This window comes from Simochromis diagramma, unplaced genomic scaffold, assembly GCF_900408965.1.
Source record: "Simochromis diagramma unplaced genomic scaffold, fSimDia1.1 OVJJ01000685.1, whole genome shotgun sequence".
Lineage (NCBI taxonomy): Eukaryota > Metazoa > Chordata > Actinopteri > Cichliformes > Cichlidae > Simochromis > Simochromis diagramma.
The window spans coordinates 2908527-2935228 of NW_024387477.1; the positions used below are offsets into that span (position 1 = coordinate 2908527).

At 40.1% G+C, this 26702-nt stretch overlaps 1 protein-coding gene across 2 annotated transcripts in view; it reads right to left on the bottom strand.

Annotated features, from left to right (window-relative positions):
• nrg2b (neuregulin 2b) overlaps positions 1-26702 on the bottom strand; it is a 72710-nt gene that overhangs the window by 25482 nt on the left and 20526 nt on the right. For both annotated transcript variants that reach the window (XM_040016602.1, XM_040016603.1), the window contains exons 2-4: positions 8451-8613; positions 5704-5822; positions 5154-5277 (exon numbers count right to left, since the gene is read on the bottom strand). In XM_040016602.1, coding sequence (XP_039872536.1) covers positions 5154-5277; positions 5704-5822; positions 8451-8613 — 406 coding nt within the window. The remainder of the gene's footprint in view (positions 1-5153; positions 5278-5703; positions 5823-8450; positions 8614-26702) is intronic.

Consider the following 26702-nt stretch of genomic DNA (forward strand, 5'->3'; position numbering starts at 1 on the left):
GAGCTAAGGATGGATTTCTAGCCAAGACATCCTATTGTACAGAAAGCATAAAAACAAAGCTTCTGACCATGCATGACTATACACGCCATCTGTTAGCCACACCGTCAGAGGAAATGTTTGTTACACATCTACAAAATGACCCAACATGTATGCCAGTTTAGAACGGAAAGACCAAAACCTCTAGTTCAGAAAACCGGTTATTATGAAGTCAACTTAGGCGACTTCGATATCTGCTTTTAGCAGTTTATCGAGAAACTGTATTATCTGAACTGGTGGCATGACCAGCTACTACTCCATTTAACAGCTCTCCAGTATATATAATCACTATTTTTAACAGTGTATCCATTGGGTTAAATTGTGCTTGTTTAGCCATACTGCTAGCTAAAATCTTAATTGCTTATTTATACTTTTTATCAAGCTACTTCAACCTTTGATACAAATGTTTCAATTCCAACTGCTAGAAATACTTTCAGCTAAATATTTCCCACTTTTTAGCTAGCTATTTCAACTGTGTCCATTCTGTTTTGACAAGTATTGTGCTTGTTTATCTATACTGTTATATAATATAATATAATAATATAACAATACTTAAAGTTTCATTTTCATCTGCTTTCCATATTTTTAGATAATTATTCTAACTTTTTACTCTTAATTTAAGATAGCTATTTCAATTGTTTATTTACTGTATTGCATGAAGCTTCTTGCCTGTTTGCATTCATCTTTTAAATTACTTGTGGCCACAGTTTGCTACTGCCTCTGGAAGCAGCCTTAACTCAGCCTTGACTTCAAATTACTGGAGTCTCTATGGCAATGCCTACGTCCCATTAACAAAGGTTGTAGCTGGGCAAGCTGAGAAACCAGGAAGTTTTTTTTGCGCATGCGCAATGTTGATAACCTCTGAAACTGAGGCAGCTGCTGGCTTTGCTTTCACTGCTCTGAGATCAGTGCTCATCTGCACATGGTATGGAAACAGAGCTAGCATTAGAAAGTAAACAAGCCCTCTATGATTTATCATTGTAACAGACAAGTTTCCTTTTAATAACCAACTTGACCATGATGTGTTATGAGGAGCAAGCTTTTAATAACTCCTTTAGCATGTTAGCAAGGAAATGATTAATGAAAGGTAGGATATCTGGTTTATTGTCAGGGTAATTGGCTCTGCTTGCTTGTCTAGCACGCCACTGGTGCATGTTGATCGGTACTGAATCACTGAATCATGCTTATTATTAATCTCTGGCTCTCTTCCACAGCATGTCTTTATCCCGTCTTCCTTCTCTCACCCCAACTGGTCGCAGCAGATGGCCCCTACCTGAGCCTGGTTCTGCCGGAGGTTTCTTCCTGTTAAAAGGGAGTTTTTCCTTCCCACTGTTGCCAAAGAGCTTGCTCATTGAGAGTCATGTGAGATTGTTGGGTTTTTCTCTGTGTGCGTTACTGTAGGGTCTACCTTACAATATAAAGCACCTTGAGGTGACTATTGTTGTGATTTGGCGCTGTATAAATAAAAGGGAATTGGTTTGATTAAACTGAAGTACTGCCAGCTAAAATTGTTTAAAACTGTTTACCTTCCCGGCTAGCTCTTGTAGTTGTCAGCTACATCCTATTAGCTATTTATTTATTTTTTACTCATAGCCTTCATATATTTCATCAACTACTTTAAATAATTTTATTTGTTTAGACATTTTTAATGGCTAATGATGTAACTAGATGAGTTTTGTTATTACTTAAGTTTTTTTGCTTTTTAATTTTTTGTTGCCTCATTATTGCCTACCGTTTACCCTTTAACTTCTAAGTCTTCAGCTCAAACGTGTTTATCTCCACTTTTTTCTTTAGTGAAAAAAGTGATTAAAGAACTGAACTTCATGATTAGTTAATCTAATTTTTCCATTTACCCCCTGGCTACTAAAATATACCCCATGAGGTACTTAACGCTTTGATAGGGAATGACTGGTTTAGATTTGTACAAAGCTTTGGCTGCAAATACAAAGTCTAAAAAACTTACAAACCTTTCTATAAATGAAAAATATATATAAATAAATCCTGCAAGATAATTGCTAGTAGTGCAAGGCCAGGTAACACCTCCGTTATTCTAGTGCAAGGCTCTAAAAGAAAGTGCTACAAGCTGCAAACAGGTATTTATCGTTATACTGTTACTTCCCATATGCAATCAGTTATGATGGCATGTCTGCTACAACAGTTTTGCTCTGGAATAAGTTGATATAACACAGCAGTGATTCATCTAAAAATTCAGTTCATGGAAATTTTTGCACTTGCTGTTCTAAACACCTACCAGTCTGGTAGCAGTTTCCTAGGAAAAATCCTCCCACTCACAGGAAGTGATGCATTTATGTTTACAGTTCATTTCAAATAAACACAAGGAAGAGGTGGATCGTTAGCAGTGAAGTTTTTAATCACTGTGGGGCTGTGTCAGTGCAGAAAAGTTATCACTACATTTCACGTCCTGCTTGCCATGATTGTGACCAGTAGTTTGTCACACAGCTTGTCCTGTCTCCTACCTACTGGGACAACAGGAAACATGGTGACACAAACAGTGCATAGGAGTAAAATGGGAAGTAAAGGGGGGGAGATAACTGGAATACTAATGTTTGTCAAGCCTGAGTGATTTATATATTACTCACATTATCCCTGTATTGAAGCCAGTACCTGCTAAACTTGGTTTCTCTGTGCCTGTCTGTGTGACGTGCTCATATATTTGTGAGGGATCCCACCAGACAATCGTTAAATGTTGGACCCTCCAAAGAAAAGAAAGTCAAATAAACATTAAGAAAATTGACTTTACTGGGATGATGTACAGTTGGTAGCTTTAGTCATATAAATGCTGATGTGAAACAGCTCACTGTCAAGTCTTAGAGAATTTTGCCGTACACAAAAGCATGAGAGGACAACATAAAGTGCTAGCTACGTAGGCACGGAGAAACCTGCAGGGAATACTCTGTGTCAAATGTAGGATAACTTCACTGGGGTGCTAAGCAGACAGAGACAACAACAAAGTAGACAAATAATACACTAAACATGGAAGCATTATATTTGTAGTTTGTTTGTTCCTAAATACAGAAAATGTTCTTCTGTGTCTGACGAAAGCTATTAAAGGCACTATAATATATCTTTTTAACAGTTAACCTCCAAACCAAGGGTCAGGCAGGATACAGATTAAAGTTGTGGTTTACAGATTTATCCAGTTCATCTTTCAATAAAAAAAAATATCAGCACACTTAATTTGATGCCAATTTTACCCTCTGCTGTATTTTTTGGACCAAAAGGTGCATTAAGCGAAACAGAACGGTCAGATAAGTCAAACTTTACTTAACTCATTCTTCTTTCTTCCTCCACTTCTGTACCATTGATTCATTAATGTTGAATTCTCTGGCAGCTGCTCTATTCCCATGTTGTTGCAGTATATGAATGACTAACCTCGTATTGTGGATGGATTATCTCAGTTGTTCTCCTGACTGAAGTTTGGTCCGTTTACATCCTGCCATGTGATTGCATTTGTCCCTAACCATCAGGAACCCTCATGTTAACTTTTATCGAGTGGGAAAAAAGTTAGCGTTTATCCTCCAGCTTCACTGTGTTTATGTTATGCTAACATAGCTAGATGGATGTTGATTTTCCATGGAGAACAGAGGTCGTGTCAGACCATCTTCTTGGAAAGGGAGGACTAACAATCAGATTATTGCAAAGAAAAAATGTATTTGCATTTGTCTGTGCAAAATAATTTTCTTTGATTAAATGACAACTAACATGGTTCTGTCATCTCTGTGTACACAGAATCGTGTTACTAAAGATTGTTTAAAAATAACAAACACTTGAGCTGTTTACGACCAACCGCAACATACAGTAGAGATTTACACTACAGTTTGTAAAAAGATTTTATCTTAAATTATTTTCTAACCTCAGCTAAAAATGTCAGCATGATGGCATCTGCTATGTTATTCTAATTGATAAAGAGATAATAAAAACAGTTCATAAACAAGCTTTCTGGTTCTAGAAAATCAAACAAGGATGTCCAGGTGACGTTTAAGAATTTCCCCAAATGGACATCACTGTAATATCTGCAACGCTGGTTCAACTTTTATTTTGAGCTAGACTTTGAAAAAAGGCCTCCCGCTGATTTCAAAATCCCAGGTGACTTCCTTCATAAGTTATTCACAAACTTGGGTGTCCATGAGTCCTGAAATCCGTCATGCCTCTTCTGTCCTCGTTGCTTTGGAGTGCCCTCAGCTTGCAAATTGTTTCATGGTAACATGCCAACAGAGTGACCGACAATAGAGACAGCTGCTAATATACAATGTCAGCAGGATGTCCTCTTCAACTTTTCAAGCCAGTTTAATTCTTCTGAGCAAGGCTGGGCTTAGAAACATCATTAAATCCCGAAGGGCTTCAAGTGGACTGCTATGTACGTTGTATGTTGTTACCTAGCATAAATGTGTTTCACAATGCCATTGCACATAACACTGACTGTTTAAAAAAACTGCAGATACAGTATATGTATAGTATTGACCGTACACTCTATCTATAAACCTTCCCTGCGCACAGTCCTCACTCAGCATATTGACTTTTTTTTTTTTAAGAAAACCCACTTTTCCCTTGTGACAGGGATGCTAATTGTTTCCACTGGGTTTACTGCCTTATTGCTAACAGCTGAAAATTACTCCACCAGTTTTTCAGTAATTTGCATCTCATCTAAAATAGTCTGGACTCATTATTTTCAGTGTTAAATAAATAAATAAAAAATATCCAAAGGCATTTATACATTAGGCGAGGTTTTGTTCAACACCTCTGCTTTTCTTCCCATTTCAGAGACAGACCTCACTCTAAAATGAATTCATCTTGGAGACAAAAGCATTAAGTGAATGGGCACATTAATGTGCAGGTGAAGATCGGTTGCATGTTTTTGGAGCAAATTGGTGAAAAGTGAAGACAAGAAGCCTTCAGACACAGCCGAGCGATCAGGTGGGCTGCAGGTGTGCATGTCGAGCGATCATAACCAAGGAACAGAAGACACGGTGACCAGCAACAATGACATCACAGATAGACAGAGAGAAAGAGAGAGGGACAGAGACTGGGTGGAGAGACAGAGGGAGCTACACAGTGATGGCTGAGAGGACGGGGGACCGACTGAGAAATAAACTTACTTGCAGGACAGCTGGTTAATACCATGTATGAAGTAACAGTCTCCTCCGTTGACGCAGTAGGACTTCTCAGAGTCATTGCAGTGCCGCGCATGACTCACACCTGGAGACAGGGTTGTGGTGGTCACTAGGAGAAACACAGATTGACAGAAAAGACACAGTGCATTACGCTGCAATCCTGCATGCGACGCCACAGTGTACACAGGCATTAGTCACTTTGTTGTGAGCTCCAGCTCTCCATTGGTTTTACAAGTGCAAAGGTCCCCAGGATACTTGTATTTTCTTATTCCAACCTTAAAGCTGAAAAATTAAGATATATTTGCAAGTAATAAAAATAATTATTCTGTTTTTACAACCGCTGCCTCTGCTTTACTTGTCTGCGTTATCCCCAGCCAGCCATGTGAAGAGAACACATGACGACAGTGACCGTAAACAAGGTTTGTGCTCGTATGATCAGACTCCTGCATCAAAAAAATCGGACGTATTTGAGCGATAGATCAACACAAACATCAGCACATAGACAGAAGGACAGATAGAAATAAGTTGTTCTCACAGATCTGCACGCTGATTATACTCGTGGCATTTTCTTGTCCTACTGAGTTTTCAGCCACACAAGTGTAGTTGCCAGAATCTTCCACACGGACACGACTGATCTGCACCTTTGAGTTTTTTCTTGAGCAAAAGGGAAGGAGAGAGGCAGAGACAATGTCAGTTATTATTCTTTCAAAAAGAAAAGCATTCATCTACTTGTTTTCAGCATACATAAATGTAAAGACAGCTAACTTTGTTTTCTGTTTGGACATGCATTTACTGACCATTTAAAGTACTTTTGACATCAAGTCACAGTTTCATTTATTATGGTCACTACCTCACATCGATGGCAATTTTAGAATGAACAATTAACTTGAATACATGTCTTTGGGAGAAAGCACGTACAAACTCCACACAGACGGCCCCCAGCAGGGGTCTGAACCAGGAACCTTCTTCCAGTGAGGCAACAGTGCTAACCACTGCACCACCAGGCCTTTGACGATGACTCGGTAGTGTACTATGGGACTCTAAAGTTTTTTTTAGCTGGAAACTAACACTTTAGTAGCCATTGAAAGGAAAAAAGTATTGCTTTTATTAATTTGAGAGCATGTATTAATCAAACTGTACCTTGTGTGCATGTTTTTATTATTTTGTGCAGAGAAAGACTACAGCACTACGGCACACCGGCCCTTCACCCCCAAACTAGCCAGGGGGAACTTGGCCTATGTTATATATGAATGAGGGGATCTCTAAGATACTGATTACTACGGTTTTTCATGTAGGTTAAGCACCCAGTGGTCAACTTGAAAAACAGGACCTCCACTTGCACAGAGAGGATGCTGTTCTGGCAGGAAAAGGGTAGGAAAACTTAGAGCTGGTAGGCTCCAATACTGCCTGCAATCAGAAGACGTTTCAAACCTCCATCTTAACCAGGTTTTCTCAGTGCACTAAAAACATCCTATTGTCCCAAACGTCATGTGCTAAAAATTCCTGAGCCCCACACGCAGACGTGTCTGTTGTCATCAATGCAAATCACAAAAGCTGCAGTTGTGTTTGTTGCTTTCAGCTGTTTGTAGGACTCTTTTCTCTGTATTCAATATGCACAGCTTTGTGGCGTTACCTAAAGTCACAGGATCTATTTGTGCATCGTCAAAGATAGAGTGTTGTATGCATGAGTATTACTAATAAAATGAGAGAGCTCAACAGTGAAATTAAGTAAAAATATTCAGCATCATGAAACCAAATATCTGTATATCAACCTTATTTTAACAGAAACAGGTTTTATTTGTTTTATTTGCAGTAAGAACTACTCTACTCTCACTGCTAAAGTGAATCAGCAATGCCTCTGATTGGCAGAGGTCACTGTTACCACGGAAATGTTTAAACCCCTGGACAACTGGGAGGACGGTGATTGCAGTAAGAAATGCAGCACTTACCACACTGACAGCTAGACTTTACTTTACTGAACAAACTAAAACATATATCAAGACTATGATAATGAAAAAAAACAAAACATTTGTGGTCGGACATCATTTGTTGTGGAATCTGGGAATTCCAATAGATTACAAGCTGGGTAGATCCTTCATTGTCAAAAGTGATTATATTAATTACATAGTCTTGTACCCTTGCCATTTTTTCCATTTTCTTTTCATTTTTGGTCCAAATCAAATCTTTTCATGGCCACAATTCACAGGTTGGCTCGGCTCAAGGCTTTAACCTCCTAGGACCTGGTATCCACATATGAGGACATCACATTTTGGGTTGTCTAGACCAGCGGTCCCCAACCTTTTTTGGGCCACGGATCGGTTTAATATCCGACAATATTTTAACGGACCGGTCTTTAAGGTGTCGCGGATAAATACAACAAAATAAAATGCTACGACCGAGACAAAAACTGTGGTATTTTGTAAATATAATAATAAATGTGAATTCACTGTGTAATTGTGTAACTTTATTAGCAGCGTCCTCCTGAAATGTGCCAACAACAGTGAGAGTAACATCCTCCTCTCTGCCCCTTAATGCTCTCTGGTCACTATGGTAACGCATAAATATTTATTTCAAAATAAGACGCACAACTACAACACGGGAAAAGACCCAGGGAAACCGAGTTAATGATAAAAACCCTGAAATCACATAAATTTCACACTCGCGCCTCAACTCTCGCAGCCCGGTACCAAACGGCTAACCGCTGGTCAATACTACATTTTGCTCTACAAGGGCCTGATATCCACTTATGAAAACATTACACTGCCACTGTTCTATCAAAATTTAAAACGAATGTCCTCATAGTTGGATATCAGACCCTTGTAGAGCAAAATCAGGTAAAAAGATAATTCTTTGTTTTTACATTCATCAGGTCCCAATCAGCCCAAATAGGAAAGAGAAATTAAAAATGCATGCCATGAAAGAGTTCAGGTCTTAGGAGGTTAAAGTCGTTATATCGGGATTTTCTGAAATGTCAGTGGAGAAAATGAATGGAAAATTCACTTCCCAAAGCGGAGCCCTTAAAAAGTGGGAGGTCACTGTTGAGCTCTAAAAGGTGAAAGATGATTAAATGCTCCATAGAGCAAGAGAAACCTGTCACATCAACTCCAGGCAGAAATATAACATCGAACTCATTCTTATGAGACTATATTATCTTGATGGTTACTCATTGTAGAACAGCGGAGTGATAGCATCAACCAAAACAGCTGTTATAGTACATGTGGATGACAGTTCTTGGTTTTTACATCATACCCTAAGAAAAAATATCTGCTTTGGCACACTCACTTGTTGGTTTTTATTTTGAGGTCTCTGCCTTTCTGAAGCTCGTGTCCATCTTTGTACCAGCGGAAGGAAGGGCTGGGATTCCCCGACGCCTCACACTTCAAGTACAGCTTCTTCCCTTCCATCAGAGATTGGCTGCTAATCATCCGCAACTTAGGAGCAGAGGCTGGCCAGAGAGAGACAAGAGACCAACAAACAGAGGGGCAGAGAAAGGAAAATCAAAGCTTGCATTATTGAAATGAATGGCAGGCATTCAATTATTCTATAAATGTAATTATCTGTCTGCCTTTTTTCCATAGTGTGTATGTTTCTTTGAGTGTGCGTTCATGTGTGTAACCAATGGAAATCTATAAGTGAAGGTTTAGATGTTGACCTGAGGGAACAGGTCAAAGTTCACATGGCTGAAATTCTCAAAGGAAAAACAAGGACAGACATTATACACAGGTGCATTAGCTCCAAAGCTTAACCTTAACCCAAATCTAATTCTTCAAGCCTAGAACAACCCAAAATGTCTTTGCCTTCCACAAATGTCCTTACTCCAGATGTCTAGAAGTCAAATTAGTCCTTGCAAAGACAGATGTGTAAGGATATAGAGAGAGGAAAGGCTCTATGGTAAGGTGGTCTGAATCCTGAAAAGCAAAGACAAACTGACACCTTGTATCGAGGAAAAAAGTCTTGCCACAGAAACTCTCTGCAGTAGATTTTCACAATAGAGCAAAGTGTGTGTGTGTGTGCGTGTGTGTGTGTGTGTGTGTACGTGTACTTCATCAGTCCCAGGAGTCTTTCACTTTCTCTCTTTTCTCCTTAAAAATTACAACAGACTGCATCACTGACACCAGCGCAGGCAACACAAGCACACAGAAGCTAAAGCAAAGAGACAGCTCAGCAGCATCTACTACCATTTATATACACACACAAGCAGTGAAACCCCCCGATTTTACCCCACATGTGCACACACACTCACACGCAGACACAGTGCAGTGATAGGACATGCTTGATCAAATGGAAGACAACTGTTGTATAGGCTCCTCACAGCACTGCTGTATCTTCCATTACTCCTCACATAGGTGCAGTAGATGCACTCTAGAGCTTTAGGCATCTATATGAGACTCTGTAAGTCAATATATGATTGTGTACATTCTGTCAGTTGTGCAAACATGATAACTACAATTAGCTGCTGTCATGGTTCTAAGGTTTTGTGCTTTTGAATTCATAGTGAACATATTTTGAGTTTGGGGTTCTGATTAAGATTTACTGTTATTCTGCTGTGTGAAGTTTTCATTTTTGGGTGTGTTGATCATGGCTGTTGAGCAAATTCAATACCTCTTTTGACTTTACGTTTAAGTATATTTTCAGTTTACAATCCTTTGTTTGGGTTGAATATAGAGTTTTATTGATTATAGTTTCCTGTCTCATGTTCATCTCTTTGTGCTAATGTTTTGGTTTCCCTTTGTTTTCCAGTCTGGCATCTTGTTAGTGTTCATGTCTGTATTAATTTTCATGGTTATTCCTTGTTTTATTTTGAAGGTTGGTTTTCCTTCATGCTTTGTGTTAGACTTACTTCCTGCTTTGGGTTTGTGTTAATTACTTATCCTGTGCACCTGTGTTCAGTTCCACTCCTTTATCTACTTCCTAATCAGCTGCCAGTGTATATATAGTCCAACCTTTTAGCCTTTTGTGTATATGTGTATATGGTCTAATCTTCTCCGTGTCCTTTGGTATTATCCCTTCAGTCTCAAGCGTCTTGCTTTTTTTCTTCATATATATATTAGTGCTGTCAGCGTTAATCTGGTTAAAATAACGTTAATGCCATAACCGCATTAAATAAGAACAACCCCAGGTTTCTCTTCAGCACTGTAGCCAGGCTGACAAAAAGTCAGAGCTCTTTTGAGCCAACCATCCCTTTAACGTTAACTAGTAATGACTTCATGAACTTCTTCACAAATAAAATTTTTATCATTAGAGAAAAAATTACCAATAATCATCCCACAGATGTAATATTATCTACAGCTACTTTTAGTACCATTGATATTCATTTAGGCTCTTTTTGTCCAATTGATCTTTCTGAGTTAACTTCAATAATTAATTCCTCCAAACCATCAACGTGTCTTTTAGACCCCATTCCTACAAAACTGCTCAAAGAAGTCCTGCCATTAATTAATTCTTCGATCTTAAATATGATCAACCTATCTCTAATAATCGGCTATGTACCACAGGCCTTCAAGCTGGCTGTAGTTAAACCTTTACTTAAAAAGCCATCTCTAGACCCAGCAGTCTTAGCTAATTATAGGCCAATCTCCAACCTTCCTTTCATATCAAAAATCCTTGAAAGAGTAGTTGTCAAACAGCTAACTGATCATCTGCAGAGGAATGGCTTATTTGAAGAGTTTCAGTCAGGTTTCAGAGCTCATCACAGCACAGAAACAGCTTTAGTGAAGGTTACAAATGATCTTCTTATGGCCTCTGACAGTGGACTCATCTCTGTGCTTGTCCTGCTAGACCTTAGTGCAGCGTTCGATACTGTTGACCATAATATCCTATTAGAGTGATTAGAACCTGCTGTAGGTATTACAGGTACTGCGCTGCAGTGGTTTGTATCATATCTATCTAATAGACTCCAATTTGTGCATGTAAATGGAGAGTCCTCTTCACACACTGAGGTTAATTATGGAGTTCCACAGGGTTCAGTGCTAGGACCAATTCTGTTTACACTATACATACTTCCCCTAGGCAGCATCATTAGAAGACATAGAATACATTTTCACTGCTATGCAGATGACACGCAGCTCTCAGTAGGTAGAGTGGTGGCCCCATGATCGGAAGGTCGGGGGTTCGATTCCCCTGAACAGCTACCCTGAGGTACCCCTGAGCAAGGTACTGTCCCTATACACTGCTCCCCGGGCGCCCAATGGCTGCCCACTGCTTCACTGAGTGAATGGGTTAAATGCAGAGAGGGATTTTCCCCACGGGGACCAATAAAGTACAATAAAGTACACCTTCTTCTTCTATCTGTCCATGAAGCCAGATAACACACACCAATTAGTTAAACTGCAGGAATGTCTTAAAGACATAAAGACCTGGATGGCCGCTAACTTTCTGCTTCTTAATTCAGATCAAACTGAGGTTATTGTACTCGGCCCTGAAAATCTTAGAAATATGGTATCTAACCAGATTCTTACTCTGGATCTTACCTTGGCCTCCAGTAACGCTGTGAGGAACCTTGGAGTGATTTTTGACCAGGATATGTCCTTCAACGCACATATTAAACAAATATGTAAGACTGCGTTCTTCCATTTGCGCAACATCTCTAAAATTAGAAATATCCTGTCTCAGAGTGACGCTGAAAAACTAGTTCATGCATTTATTACTTCCAGGCTGGACTACTGCAATTCATTATTATCAGGAAGTCCTAAAAACTCGCTGAAAAGCCTTCAGCTAATCCAAAATGCTGCAGCAAGAGTCCTGACAGGGACTAGAAAGAGAGAGCATATTTCTCCTGTTTTGGCTTCCCTTCATTGGCTTCCTGTTAAATCCAGAATTGAATTCAAAATCCTGCTCCTCACATACAAGGTCTTAAATAACCAGGCCCCATCTTATCTTAATGACCTTGTAGTGCCATATCACCCTATTAGAGTACTTCGCGCTCGCTCTGCAGGCCTACTTGTTGTTCCTAGAGTATTTAAAAGTAGAATGGGAGGGAGAGCCTTCAGTTTTCAGGCCCCTCTTCTGTGGAACCAGCTTCCAGTTTGGATTCGGGAGACAGACACTATCTCTACTTTTAAGATTAGGCTTAAAACTTTCCTTTTTGCTAAAGCATATACAGTGGGGCAAAAAAGTATTTAGTCAGCCACCAATTGTGCAAGTTCCCCCACTTAAAATGATGACAGAGGTCAGTAATTTGCACCAGAGGTACACTTCAACTGTGAGAGACAGAATGTGAAAAAAAAATCCATGAATTCACATGGTAGGATTTGTAAAGAATTTATTCGTAAATTAGGGTGGAAAATAAGTATTTGGTCACCTCAAACAAGGAAAATCTCTGGCTCTCACAGACCTGTAACGTCTTCTGTAAGAAGCTTTTCTGTCCCCCACTCGTTACCTGTATGAATGGCACCTGTTTGAACTCATCATCTGTATAAAAGACACCTGTCCACAGCCTCAAACAGTCAGACTCCAAACGCCGCCATGGCCAAGACCAAAGAGCTTTCGAAGGACACCAGGAAAAGTATTGTAGACCTGCACCAGACTGGGAAGAGTGAATCTACAATAGGCAAGCAGCTTGGTGTGAAAAAATCAACTGTGGGAGCAATCATCAGAAAATGGAAGACATACAAGACCACTGATAATCTCCCTCGATCTGGGGCTCCACGCAAGATCTCATCCCGTGGGGTCAAAACGATCATGAGAACGGTGAGCAAAGATCCCAGAACCACACGGGGGGACCTGGTGAATGACCTGCAGAGAGCTGGGACCAAAGTAACAAAGGTCACCATCAGTAACACACTACAACGGCAGGGAATCAAATCCCGCAGTGCCAGACGTGGTCCGCTGCTGAAGCCAGTGCATGTCCAGGCCCGTCTGAAGTTCGCCAGAGAGCACATGGATGATACAGCAGAGGATTGGGAGAATGTCATGTGGTCAGATGAAACCAAAGTAGAACTTTTTGGTATAAACTCAACTCGTCGTGTTTGGAGGAAGAAGAATACTGAGTTGCATCCCAAGAACACCATACCTACTGTGAAGCATGGGGGTGGAAACATCATGCTATGGGGCTGTTTTTCTGCCAAGGGGACAGGACGACTGATCCGTGTTAAGGACAGAATGAATGGGGCCATGTATCGTGAGATTTTGAGCCAAAACCTCCTTCCATCAGTGAGAACTTTGAAGATGAAACGAGGCTGGGTCTTCCAACATGACAATGATCCAAAACACACCGCCCGGGCAACAAAGGAGTGGCTCCGTAAGAAGCATTTGAAAGTCCTGGAGTGGCCTAGCCAGTCTCCAGACCTCAACCCCATAGAAAATCTGTGGCGGGAGTTGAAAGTCCGTGTTGCTCGGCGACAGCCCCAAAACATCACTGCTCTCGAGAAGATCTGCATGGAGGAATGGGCCAAAATACCAGCTACTGTGTGTGCAAACCTGGTAAAGACCTATAGTAAACGTTTGACCTGTTATTGCCAACAAAGGTTATGTTACAAAGTATTGAGTTGTATTTTTGTTATTGACCAAATACTTATTTTCCACCCTGATTTACGAATAAATTCTTTACAAATCCTACCATGTGGATTCATGGATTTTTTTTTTCACATTCTGTCTCTCACAGTTGAAGTGTACCTCTGGTGCAAATTACTGACCTCTGTCATCATTTTAAGTGGGGGAACTTGCACAATCGGTGGCTGACTAAATACTTTTTTGCCCCACTGTAGTTAGGGCTGGACCAGGTGACCCTGAATCCTCCCTTAGTTATGCTGCAATAGATGTAGACTGCCGGGGGATTCCCATGATGCATTGAGTTTTTCCTTTCCAGTCACCTTTCTCACTCACTATGTATTAATAGACCTCTCTGCATTGAATCATATCTGTTATTAACCTCTGTCTCTCTTCCACAGCATGTCTTTATCCTGTTTTCCTTCTCTCACCCCAACCGGTCGCAGCAGATGGCCCCGCCCCTCCCTGAGCCTGGTTCTGCTGGAGGTTTCTTCCTGTTAAAAGGGAGTTTTTCCTTCCCACTGTCGCCAAAGTGCTTGCTCATAGGGCGTCATATGATTGTTGGGTTTTTCTCTGTATCTATGAAGCGCCTTGAGGCGACTTTTGTTGTGATTTGGCGCTATATAAATAAAATTGAAATGAATTGAATTGAACGTGGTAAATCTCCATTAGCGAGTTAGCACAGATCACCCCGTGCGAGGGGATGCACGTTGCTAACGCGTTAACGAGCTAACCGTGCTAATACGTTGACGCGTTGACAGCATGCAGCCCTCACACGGGGCGATTAACGCTGACAGCACTAATTTTTACATTTGTGTTGTTTTGTTCAGCGAGGGGCTGCACGGCACTAACGCGCTAACGAGCTAACCGTGCTAATACGTTGACGCCGTGCAGCCCCACACACGGGGCGATCCGCTAATTTGCTAACGGAGTTTTGCTGCATTAATGCGGTTATGGCGTTAACGTTTTTTTAATGAGATTAATGCTGACAGCATTATAGATATAGATGAAGAATATACACACCAACCAGTCACAGAATACACATTTTCTCTTGTGATCGGAGGTTGCTGACCAGTCTCTAGGCCTGTGTGACTGCGGCCTGAAGTGGCTGAAAAACGGTAAAACGGGATATAAACTTTCTGTGTCCTCAAGTCTCCGCTCAGGTTCCTGTGACGTAAAGCTAATCAGCGCACAATGAGTGCAGACATCTACATGCCTGTCTGTTTTTTGTGACCGTGTGGACTAGTCCGTAGAGAATTTACATTACACTGCACCAACTACGCATGTGCCCAGACAGCAAACTTCAAAGAAGTATAACAGAAATAACTACTCAATCGTCGGGCATCCAGCTGTTCATGTCCGCAACCAAGTATAATCCAGGCTTCTACATGGAATTTGCCGAACGATCCACATGAGAAATGAGCTAGCTGATCTACGTGTAAGAAAATCTCGTAAGCTCCCATAAATATTATATCAAAAGTGAATGAAGCCACCATGATGTCACCCAGTGCTTTGTAAGGTCCTGTTTGGAAGCTGTGATCTACACATTTTTGCCTCTTGGTGTTTCAAAACTGGGCTTGGTTGATTGCAGCAATTAGCTAGTCAGAAGGCAGGCCTGCCCCATGGCACTCTGGCTTGGTCTTCTTCTTGTTGTCTCAACTAAAACCAAAAACTCATCTGGAAGTTTACCATTAAAAAGAATGTGGGTTTAAGTCAAATCCACATAGCTTTCACCTTTATGTCCAGGTTTTCTGCGTCGTCCATCTACGCTCCAAATACTCCAAGATAGTCAAAACTGAGTTGTTTGGCAAAAAAAAATACAGAAGACAGCTTGTGATTTTTTTTTTTTGTAATTTCATCAAATCTCACGAAAACCAAAGCCCCACTCCAACTAGGAATTACTGTGTATCCAACTTGTGATATGTTTCATTTCTTTAAGCTTTCTTTGTGTCCTAAAGTTAAAAAAAGTTTGTCACACTGTTTATGCTGTAGTTTATTTTATATATTTTATATTTAGCCAGAAATGCCCTCTATGCCACCAAATTTATAAAAATTCATCGACTTTTCTTGCTTGAGTAATTTTTACTAAAACCTTAGACACCATCTGTTTAAAAGATGGTGTTGCCCTTTTAAAATATGACTTTTAGTTTTTAGCCAAATGGTTTGGTGCTGAATGCCACAGAGGAAATAGGAAATTACACAGGTGGAAGTCAGTCTAGAAAAAAAACATACAAACTCTGAATGGATCTGATAAGTAGATCCTCCACGAAGCACCGTCCAAACAGCTTGCAGTTATATAAGTGGGATTCAAGTATGTGTTTGTGACTCAAAAGAGAACAAGCAGGATGCCTACTTACATTTAGTAAGATTTAGTGTTGTCACAGTCTCCGCACACACTGTGGATGTGTAATTCCACGTCACGCCAAAGTAAACCATCCCAGCATCATCACATGCTGTCTCTGTCTCGCTCCATGGCTCCTGGTTTGTAATGAGTAATGCTGAAGAATAGCAGTGTGGACATCTTCAAAATACAAACTTTTGAATACTTCACTTACTATTTTGATATGTTCTCCACGTGCGACTGTCTCAGTAATACGTGGATCCATTGATCATCATCTTTGACTTGCAGGTAATGTCATAGCCAACACTGCATTTATGATGTTAGAGATGCTTGACTTAACGTGTTCACAATAACATCAGGTCAAAGTGTATAATTATCATTCACTGCAGTCGACTGCATTCTTTAGAACATTTTAGCATCTTTCAGCTCACTGTTTTGGTTTAAGCCCCCCAACTGATCCCATTCAGTCTCATCATTCTTATCTACAGGCAGCTGTTTTCAAGGAAGAAACAAACAACTGGAAAGGCAGTCAACAAGCTAGCTTTGAATACAGTTGTGCATTTAGCCCCGAAAAGAGCAGGTAACACCTGCAGCTTGGTTATTTGTAAGTGATTACTTGGCTTACTGACGGCTGTACAGTCTACAATTTGTTGTTATTATCAGCACTGAGTGAACAGTGTCACCAGCATCAGGCTTTTCAGAGTAGATAAATGTATAATAAGAAATTATTATCCTCACTCTGTTTAGTCATTCTAAGTCAAAATCGGGTTATGATTAAAAAGCTTGATGGTTCAGTCACATATAACAGAATTACATGATGCGTCAAGAGAATTATTATGGATTTTCCAGCTCCATGTTTTTATTCCCAGATTCTACTAGTATAGATTTGCATGAATAACAGTTCAAAATAATCCTTATTTGTCTTATGCTGGGTTTTAGTGTAGTCTGAGTCAATACTCTGTCTCTTTCAGGCAATTTTGCTTCCTCAAACTTTAAATTCACTTTCTTCTGATTGGCTGCCCCTCACAAACAGAATATCTGAGCATCAGGTGGCCCGGGCTGCTGTGTTCACCCTGACATCACAGAACAACAAGAATGGAAAACCCGATGTAAAGAGTTTCAAGGCCTGAGTTTTGGACTCACAGGGCTTACGTGCACATTCACAAATGGAACAGTATAAATATGACAGAACCCAGGCTGCACGTGGAAACCCGACTTGTTCTGCAGTGTGTTCCTGTTTCTTCTCATCACAATAAAAGGTTTTATCTGATAAGGACTGCATGATTACTGCACATAAAACTGCTGGTAGATGTGGTGTTAAACAAAATCTTGCATTAGTTACATAGAGTTACTGGAAGAAAAACTAACTATATTTGTGTAATTATTCATTAAATATGGGAAAAAATATATAATCTTTATTTACTATTATTATTTTGATCACACTATGTGTTTCCACATATGCTTGGCAAGCAATAGGTTGCAAGTTCAATTCTAGCCAGAGACATAAATCCCCTTTGGTGTTACATAAAACTGCCAAACCAAGATCCCTGGTGACAAAGGATCACCAAAAGTAGCTGCTTCTACTTTTTTTAAATTTTATTTTAGTAGTACTGTAAAAGTGACACTAAACCTTTTTTTAAAGTGTGGTACACATGTACCTTACCAGTCAATAATGTAAAATTTGACTTTAATTCAAGCTTTCCTTTATAAATGTATACACTCACACATATACACAGACAAGTCTTGATTTACTGCACCACAAAGACACTCAGCAAGTCGTGTTGTGCTTCTTCACATTCAGCTATAGAATAGCTTCAGGCTGTATTTTTCATGTATCCAGAAGCAAGAATGAAAAGAAATGGTCACGTTTTTCCATCTGTGAATACAGTGGTGTGAAAAAGTGTTCCTGACTTCCTGACTTCCCATTTTTTATGTTCGTCACACTTGAGTGTTTCAGATCATCATACAAATATTAGATACAATAATAAACAAAGATGATGCAAGTAAACACACAATGCAGTTTCTAAATGAAAGCGTTTATTATTAATGGGGAAAAAACAAAAACCTACATGGCCCTGAACCTGATAAGTGGTTGGGCCACCCTTGGCAACAACAACTGCAATCAAGTGTCATTTACAGCGCTGTGGAGGACTTTTGGCCCACTCATCTTCGCAGAACTGCAATTCAGCCACATTAGAGGGTTTTTGAGCATGAAGCACCTTCTTAAGTTCATACCAGAACATCTCAGTCAGATTCAGGACAGGACTTTGACTAGGTCACTCCAAAGTCTTAATTTTGTTTCTCTTAAGCCATTAGGAGTTGGACTTGCTGGTGTGTTTTGGATCATTGTCCTGCTGCAGAACCCAAGTGCGCTTCAGCTTGGGGTCACAAGCATATGGCCGGACATTCTCCTTCAGGATGTTTTAGTAGACGGCAGAATTCATGGTTCCATTTACCACAGCAAGTCTTCCATGTCCTGAGGCAGCAAAGCAGCCCAAGACCACACTACCACCAAAATATTTTACTGTTGGTATGATGTTCCAGCGTTACTTTTACACCAGATGTAACGGGACACACACACGTTCCAAAAAGTTCGGCTTTTGTCTCATCAGTCCACAGTATTTTCTCCAAAGTCTTAGGGGTCATCAAGATGTTTTCTGGCAAAACTGAGACAAGCCTTTATGTTCCTTTTGCTCAGCAGTGGTTTTCATCTTGGAACTCAGCCATGCAGGCTGTTTTTGCCCAGTCTCTTTCTTATGGTGGAGTCATGAACAGTGACCTTAACTCAGGGAAGTGAGGCTTGCAGTCTTTGGATGTTGCTCTGGGTCTTTTGTGACCTCTTGGGTGACTTGTTGTTCCACTCTTGGGGTAATTTTGATTGGCTGGCCACTCCTGGAAACATTTACCACTTTTCCATGTTTTTGCCATTTGTGAATAATGGCTCTGACTGTCCTTGGATCGCGGCATGATGTCTGGCACTTTCATTTGGAAACTGCATTTTGTGTCCACTTGGGTTTTCTTTGTCAAGCATTTGAGTGTGACAGACTTACAAAAATAGGACATCGAGAATGGGGCAAACACTTTTCCACACAATTCTATGTAGATAATCAATCTAACATTTTTTTCTAATGGTAACTGTTGAACAAGCAACTTCTTAAGGGAAGGTACTGCAACATCGTCTTTATCTTACTTTTCTTAGAGCTTTTTAAACTTTTATCTGACTTCTGTTTCTGTCGGTCTTAATTATATCATTTAAAGTGTCACACATGATTACCTCAATTTTAAATAGGCCTGTTTTAGGTTATTGGTATGAGCTAAAGTGAAACTTTCCCTGTAACTTATGTTACTAGGATGCTTTATTATGTCTGCAAAAATGCATAAAAAGGCTCTGGTCATGACAAATTGTTTTCTATAAGGCACTGAGCAGCCTGGTTGCTGTTTTTGTCCTGCTTTTTGCTCTGGATATTTTGCAGGAGACGATGCGGAAATCAAGGGAGCTGTAATCTAATGACAATGTACCACATGTGGAAAAGAGATGAGATTTCATTGTGGGAGGGGCGACATTAGGCCAATTCCAGCAGTACGAATCTGACATTTAGTTTCACAATGACAAAATACCTCTGAGAATAATAATCTTTGTTTGTATTGCACTTTTCAAAAGCAAGTTACAAAGTGCTTCACAGTCAGTAAATACATTAGAAATAATCAAGAGTAAATTAACTAGAAATGCCACCAAACAACAGAAAGAAAACACAGCGGGAGGACACAAATAATGCAGCACGATGTCTAAAAAAAGTCTTGCAAATATATTGATTTTCCTTTCTCTTTTAAAAGAGTAAATATAAAGACGTCAGCATCACTGGTAAGAGCTCATACTAAAGTCTGGAGGAGTCAAGGTGTTGCACTACAGCACTACAGATTTACTCCACACGCGCCGCAGTTTTTTACATGTATCGTTTCACTGTGGCAAGGCAGCTCTGGAAAAAAACAGACAGAAAAGATGACTGTGACTTCTCACAAACCACAGAGTTCATTTGAAATATGTGTGGGAGAAACGGGAGTGAGGTGTTAAAATGAAATTTAGGTCTCTGCAGATTAGAATATTTTTCTAAAGCTTGGCAATACGCACATGCGAGTAGGAGGTTAAGACACACAGGAGGAGAAGGAGAGGACAGCCAGTTTGTCCATACATCCGGTGTTAAATAACAGTCAATCCTTCTGTCAGTCTGTTAATCAATCCCTCCAAACTACCTGAAAGTGCTCAGTTCAATCACATTTACCGGAGCACCGCTCAGCTTCCATGCACCGTGTTGTCAGCAGTGTAACATCCTACAAAGTATCGTGTAGAGTACTTGGATTAGCCTTGTAGTCAAACATCCAGTTACTTTTTCAAATAAGAAATCCTGTATCTTTGATGTATGTCCATGTTTCTGTCCCACTCCGGCTCTTTGACACGCTGCTGTGTACTAATGGAATATATCCAGTCCTACAGTTGTGTCAGTCAGGTCAGCTAGCTTGATGGAAGGGAGGTCAACCTTCACATTCTGGAAGTATAGCCATTATTTTTGTGTGGAGGTGACAATAAGTGTCTGTCAGCTGCTAAGGAGCTCAGCATACATAGCACAGCAGCCGGACCTTTTAGCTCTGCAAAAGCTGTCACTCTGAGGGTTGCTGGTTATGTAGCAGAGGAGGCGCTAATGTCAACTGGCTATGCAATGAGCTAAAGTAAGTACATTCAGAGATCAGTGGGCTACATTTCCTCTGGACAGTATAACAAACATATATCTTCTTCTGTTTATCCAATTCAGGTCACAGCAGAGGGCTGGAGAGCATTTAAGCTGGCGTAGGGCAAGAGGTGTGATATAACCTGGACAGGCTGTCAGTCTAACACACAGAGAAGGACAACCATTCACATGCATGGGCCATTTAGAAACACCAGTCAACCTAACCCCACTAACTGCAAGTCTCTGGGCAGGAGCCAGAGGAGAACCCACACAGATATGGGGAGATAAACCAAGCAACATGGTGGAGTCAAACCCAGGACCTTCCTATTATGAGAGAACAGCACTAACCACCATACCACCACATTATCAGAATCAGAATACTTTATTGATCCCTGGGGGAAATATTTTTTTTTGTTATAGTGCTCCATTATAAACCAACATTAACAAGACAGACAATACGCTAATTAAGAATAGTACAATATATACATATATATATATATAAATATACATAAGTCACTCATTAATAAATAGCTGGAAAAGAAACATGTGTAGTTGTAGCAGTAACCAGTGTGTTAAGTGGATGCGTTGTACAGGGAGATGGCCACAGGCAGGAAAGATTTCCTGTGTCGTTCAGTGGTGCTTTTCGGTAATCTCAGTCTCTCACTGAACGAGCTCCTGTGACTGACCAGCATGTCATGGAGTGGGTGGGAGGTGTTATCCAACATTGTCTTTATTTTGGACAACATCCGCCTCTCCGACACCACCTTAGGTATGATACACGGAAATTCCAAAAGTGTGTAAATGTTTCTCTGTAGGTAGTGATGCAATGATGTTTTGAAAGAGATAACAAGTTTCTTTTAAACCAGTATTACTCAACACTTGTGGTCTACAAGATGGCCACTGCAAAAGAAAAATAAAGCTTCTACTTGTTGGGAGCTGATGAGAAAAACATTACCAGTCTCACAATATAGCCTAGCAGAGCCTGATACTGGATAAAAAAAGGAAACAGCTAATCTTACTTACAGCTTGGTATAATAAAGCTGTAAAATTTAATACAGCAATTTCCCTAACCCTGACCCTAATGTCAGGGTCTGCTTGGATCTGAGCAATCTTCAGCAGAGGCTGTACACATGACTCTACATCGTCACAATCTTATAGCTGACTTAAGACTACAAGTGCATCAACTATGCATGCGATCTCCAAGCAGACTACAAAACAGCTGAGAACAACTGCTCATCTGTGGTGTCCACAGCTGTTTATGACTGACACCGTGTCCCGGGTTTACCTGGAGCAGGAAGATTAAGTGGCAAAATCTGCCGTCCCTCTAGGTCCTGCTTGAGGCTGGCTCCAAAAGGGAATCAGTCTCCACAGACATGTTAAAAGGCACGTTAAAACTGCATATTAACACTCGGGTCTAGTTTTAACCTCTATAAATACTTACTCTCATCATAAAAACTGCATGGAGGGTGAATTTTTTATGTGTCATCCATCTGGTTACTGGTTACAACTGGTGCTTTTACGGCATTTTTAATGGACTGTCTGACTGACAATATTGCCTGCTGTGGTCCAGACTAAACAAGAAGTTTGCGGTTTAGTTTTGGTGAGTGAAATTCTAGTATTTTAGCAACTAATTAGCAGATATATGTGTCTGTACTTTGGTTTGGTAAACACATGGTTTATGTTTGCAGCTACTAGCCAAACTTGCTAGTATTAGCTAATAACTTAGCATTCATCCCTTCATCTAAAAATGGTCACTTCACTTTATAGTTAGACCTGATAGATACCTGATAATATGAATTTACAACCTGTTCCCTTAACTTGCTATTTTTATTTAAGTAAAACCCTGCAGGTTAGTTTCAATTTATTGTGCATGGTGTGTAACTTAAATCTGTCAGGTCAATCTAACTTGTTAACTTAAGTTAATTTAAATAGCTTAAATAAATTCTGTGTTACAAGTTGACATAATATATTAGGGGTGCAATGATACACAAAATTCACGGTTTGGTTTGGTTCGATACTTTGGTGTCATGGTTCCATATTTTTTCGATACAAAAAAATGTTCATGCCTTTTTAATTTGTCATTTATTAAAATTATAAATATATATTTTAACTCAAAAGTACAGTTTTTAAATTTAATGTTGCTGAAACAACAAAATAATAAAAAAAATAAATCTATCTGGTGGTGGTCAGAGGGCCCGGTGGCGCCAGTGTCCGGCAGCCTCGCCTCTGTCAGTGCGCCCCAGGGTGGCTGTGGCTACAATGTAGCTGCCATCACCAGTGTGTGAATGTGTGTGTGAATGGGTGGATGACTGAATGTAGTGTAAAGCGCTTTGGGGTCCTTAGGGACTGAGTAAAGCGCTATACAAATGCAGGCCATTTACCATTTATCTGAACGAGAAATCACTCATCTTTGGAAAAGAGAGTTTATTACAGAGAAATGGCTCTTTCCAAAATAAAAGCTATACTATACGCTTCTTCTGGGCTATATTCTCAGCAGCATATTAAACATATCAGGTCCCCATAAGGAGAATCATGTGCTAACGGCTGTCTAAATGACTCGGGTAAAGTTTGTAGCATGCGTGCTTGTTGTTTTTGTCTGCTTCCACTTGTCTTTGCACTAGGGTGATGTCGGCGTAAATGTGCAGTCATATTTGTGCTGTCAGCGTTAATCTCGTTAAAATGACATTAACGCCACAACGCGGCAAATCTCCGTTAACGAGCTACCGCGGATCGCCCTGTGCGTGGGGCTGGACGGCGTCAACACGTTAACAAGCAAACTGAGCTAATGCACTAGTTCCCACCAATTGAGCATTGCGTGGCACATCCGACATACTGTTTTACTTTTGTCCATGACGCGCTTACCTTCAGGGTCATACTTCACATGAAAACCAAAATAGTTCCAAACGCCAGATCTGAATTAGGGTGGGGGAGGTTGAATTTGCCATGTTGCAACGAGCTTAGCTTCTGTCTTGCTAGCTTGTGCTGCGCTCAGTGGATCTGCACTCGACAGTACAGCCTAAGCAGAGTAGTCAGACGCAGATCCACTGAGCGCTCAACACAGACAGCATCGTCAGAAGAAAAGTTGATAAAATAAATAAAACATTTTGTATTGTTCGATACATATGCGTACCGAACCGAAAGCACTGTATCGAACGGTTCAATATCGATACGAGTATTGTTGCACCCCTATAATATATATATAATTACATATAATTAAGTTGTTCCAGCAGTTATCTTTTTTCAGTGAATGAGTGTTCAATAGGTGTTCAAAGTCAAAATAAAAAAAAACTACCTTATTTTTAGGTTACAGTTCTTATGGCAGTTCTTAAATATTGAAATGGCCAGTGGTGACTTGAAGGATAAAAACATGTTTTATTTTTTAATATTTAACCAGAGCAACAAACGTTCCTTCATCCTAATCAAGGCTTCTTCTTTTTTTCTTTTCTTTTTAGCAGGCTCAAGTTAAACATAGTTACACGTGGGACTCAAAGTCGTATCTTTTGTATGCCAATCACGAGAACGTGACACTTTCTTGCCTGGAAAAACTGCCAGCAAACATCACTCAGGCAGCAGTTTGTTTCCTCCCTCCTACGTTACAAATTAGTCATATAAAAACTGAATTTCTAGGAGAGAAGACTGAAGCAGAAGAGACATTTTTTTAAGCTTGTATTTCCTCCTGTACGATTGCTCACCCCAGCTCCAGGATAGCGAGTCTACTTATAATCAGCTGCAACATTTCCTGCTATTAAATTCTATTGTACTTCAAAGAACACCTGCACAAAGGAGTCACAGCTGCATTTAACTTTATTAGCAACATTTCAAGCAACTGCTGTTTTTCCTCAGCCAGATAACCCATGGGAAGGAAATGAGAGCTATTTATAGCCAATGACATCATAATTATCTAATCACATCAATGTATGTTACCTATATCTGCCGTATACATGCATGCAATTACATTTCAATGGCATCTACATTTGACCTTGAATCTAATGAATATTCAGGCAGTTATTTTAAAAACTTTTTTTTCTTTAAAAAATATCCAACTGGATACAATAATCAGTCATTAGTTTCAAATCCAAACCCACACCACAATAAAGAAAATATCTGCTACTATTCAGAGAAGCAAAATGATCTGGTCTGGACACTGCTGACACATATTTCTACTTGCGCACTTTCTACCATGTCACTCCTGGCCTGTTTTTCAAGATGCATATAGCTGCTGCAGCTCCATCTAACATATATGGCCGGTCACCTGGCGAGTCTGTGTGGCTTTATGTGGAGCTAAGTGAGGAAATGAGTCATGGAGTTTGGCCTGGAGCAGCAATTAGAGGTGAGCTTGGTTACCAATGAGCTCGTCCCTCTGTGGGACGCTCTCCTTGGGCAACGCTGAGGTTTTGTCATCCAGAGAATGCTAGCTAAAAAACCAGAAAGAAATCACCCTTCATGGAGGTGACATCCACATTTATGACTGTGACGGTGTTGGTTTCACTGAATTATCATAAATTCCCTTTACGATTTTTAACCCATTTTAAAGCATTTATGGTAATCCTTCGAGTCGCTCTGGGCACTCAAACATGCTTTTGGAGTTTGTCCTTCAAAACAGCTGACAAACCGAAGCTGGATCCAGTGAATATGAGCAATACTGCAGAAAATTAAAAATGTTCTTATGTGTGATTATTGAAGGGTGATTTTAAAGAGCTACGAGTGCAATAACTTGAAAGTAAATTCAAAGAATACCGCTTGATAAATTTGTTTTTATTGTGCTGATGTGGGTTTATTCTCTTATGTTTGAATGGCTGCTCATGTAAAGCTTGCCTCAAACTCTACCACTACTTGATGATCAAAAACCCCGTCCCCAACGCTGAGGCAGAGGACTGAACTGAAAAAGGTTGTCCATTAAGCCTTAAAACTCGCTCTCTATGCCAGAAACAAATTTAACAGATCGTCTGTCTAACATCTGACTGTACCCTATAGGTGTGATCAAGTAATTCAGTTAATATTTCTATCCCGCCTCATTGGCTAGACCTTCATTTTCACTGCATTAATTACCAAAAACACATGTAAGACAGCGCAAAGGGGACACTAGACACTTCCTAGAAACACCCGAGACTTCCCAGTGTGTTATTTCAGAGATTAGATCTTCATTAAAAAATGCAACTCTTTAAAAACAAACCACTGAAAGAAGAAATAGACACATCAGAAAGACTTGGATCACCTGGATGAACTTGAAGATGGTTGGTGTTGGAGATAGTTTCGAGGGTAGACACATGCAAACACTGAAGAGTGGTTATTATCAGTTATAACCCATGAACCTATCATTAGCTGTTGTTTAAATACTTCAGTGTGCCAGAGCTTCCACTGTAGCCGGGAAAAATCAAGGCCAGTGCCTCATATTTCACATGCTGATCTATATTTATAAACCCAGATACATTTAAAAGAAAAGGTTTAAAGAAAGATAAAAGCTGATGTTTTCAGAAATGCATATGCACCAACCCTCCTTTGTTCTCCATATTGATTGTTTACCTGCATTCAACCAAAGCCTGCTCAAACACGATTGGTCAATACCACCATCTCACGTGGCATATGAGCAAGGAAGCTTCTAGTAGCAAAAATCTCGTCTGTGTCTTGTTGTTTGTCTGTCTCCCTGCCCTCACCCAGCAGATGGCCGCCCCTCCCTGAGCCTGGTTCTGCTAAAGACTTCCTGTTAAAGGGGAGTTTTTTCTTCCCACTGTTACCAAGTGCTTACTCATAGGGAGGGTCATGTTGGGGTTTTCGCTGCAATATTATAGGGACTTTACCTTAAAGCAAAGATTTGGTGCTATATTAATTATATGAGTTGATATAAACTGAAATTGAATTGATCTGTCCCCTAATTGCAGATTCTGCATATTCATATGCAGATATGTGTTCATAAACACTAAGACATTTCCTATAAAAGTCCATAATGCACTAAGATGTAGAAATCGTTTCTGACTGTGTCTT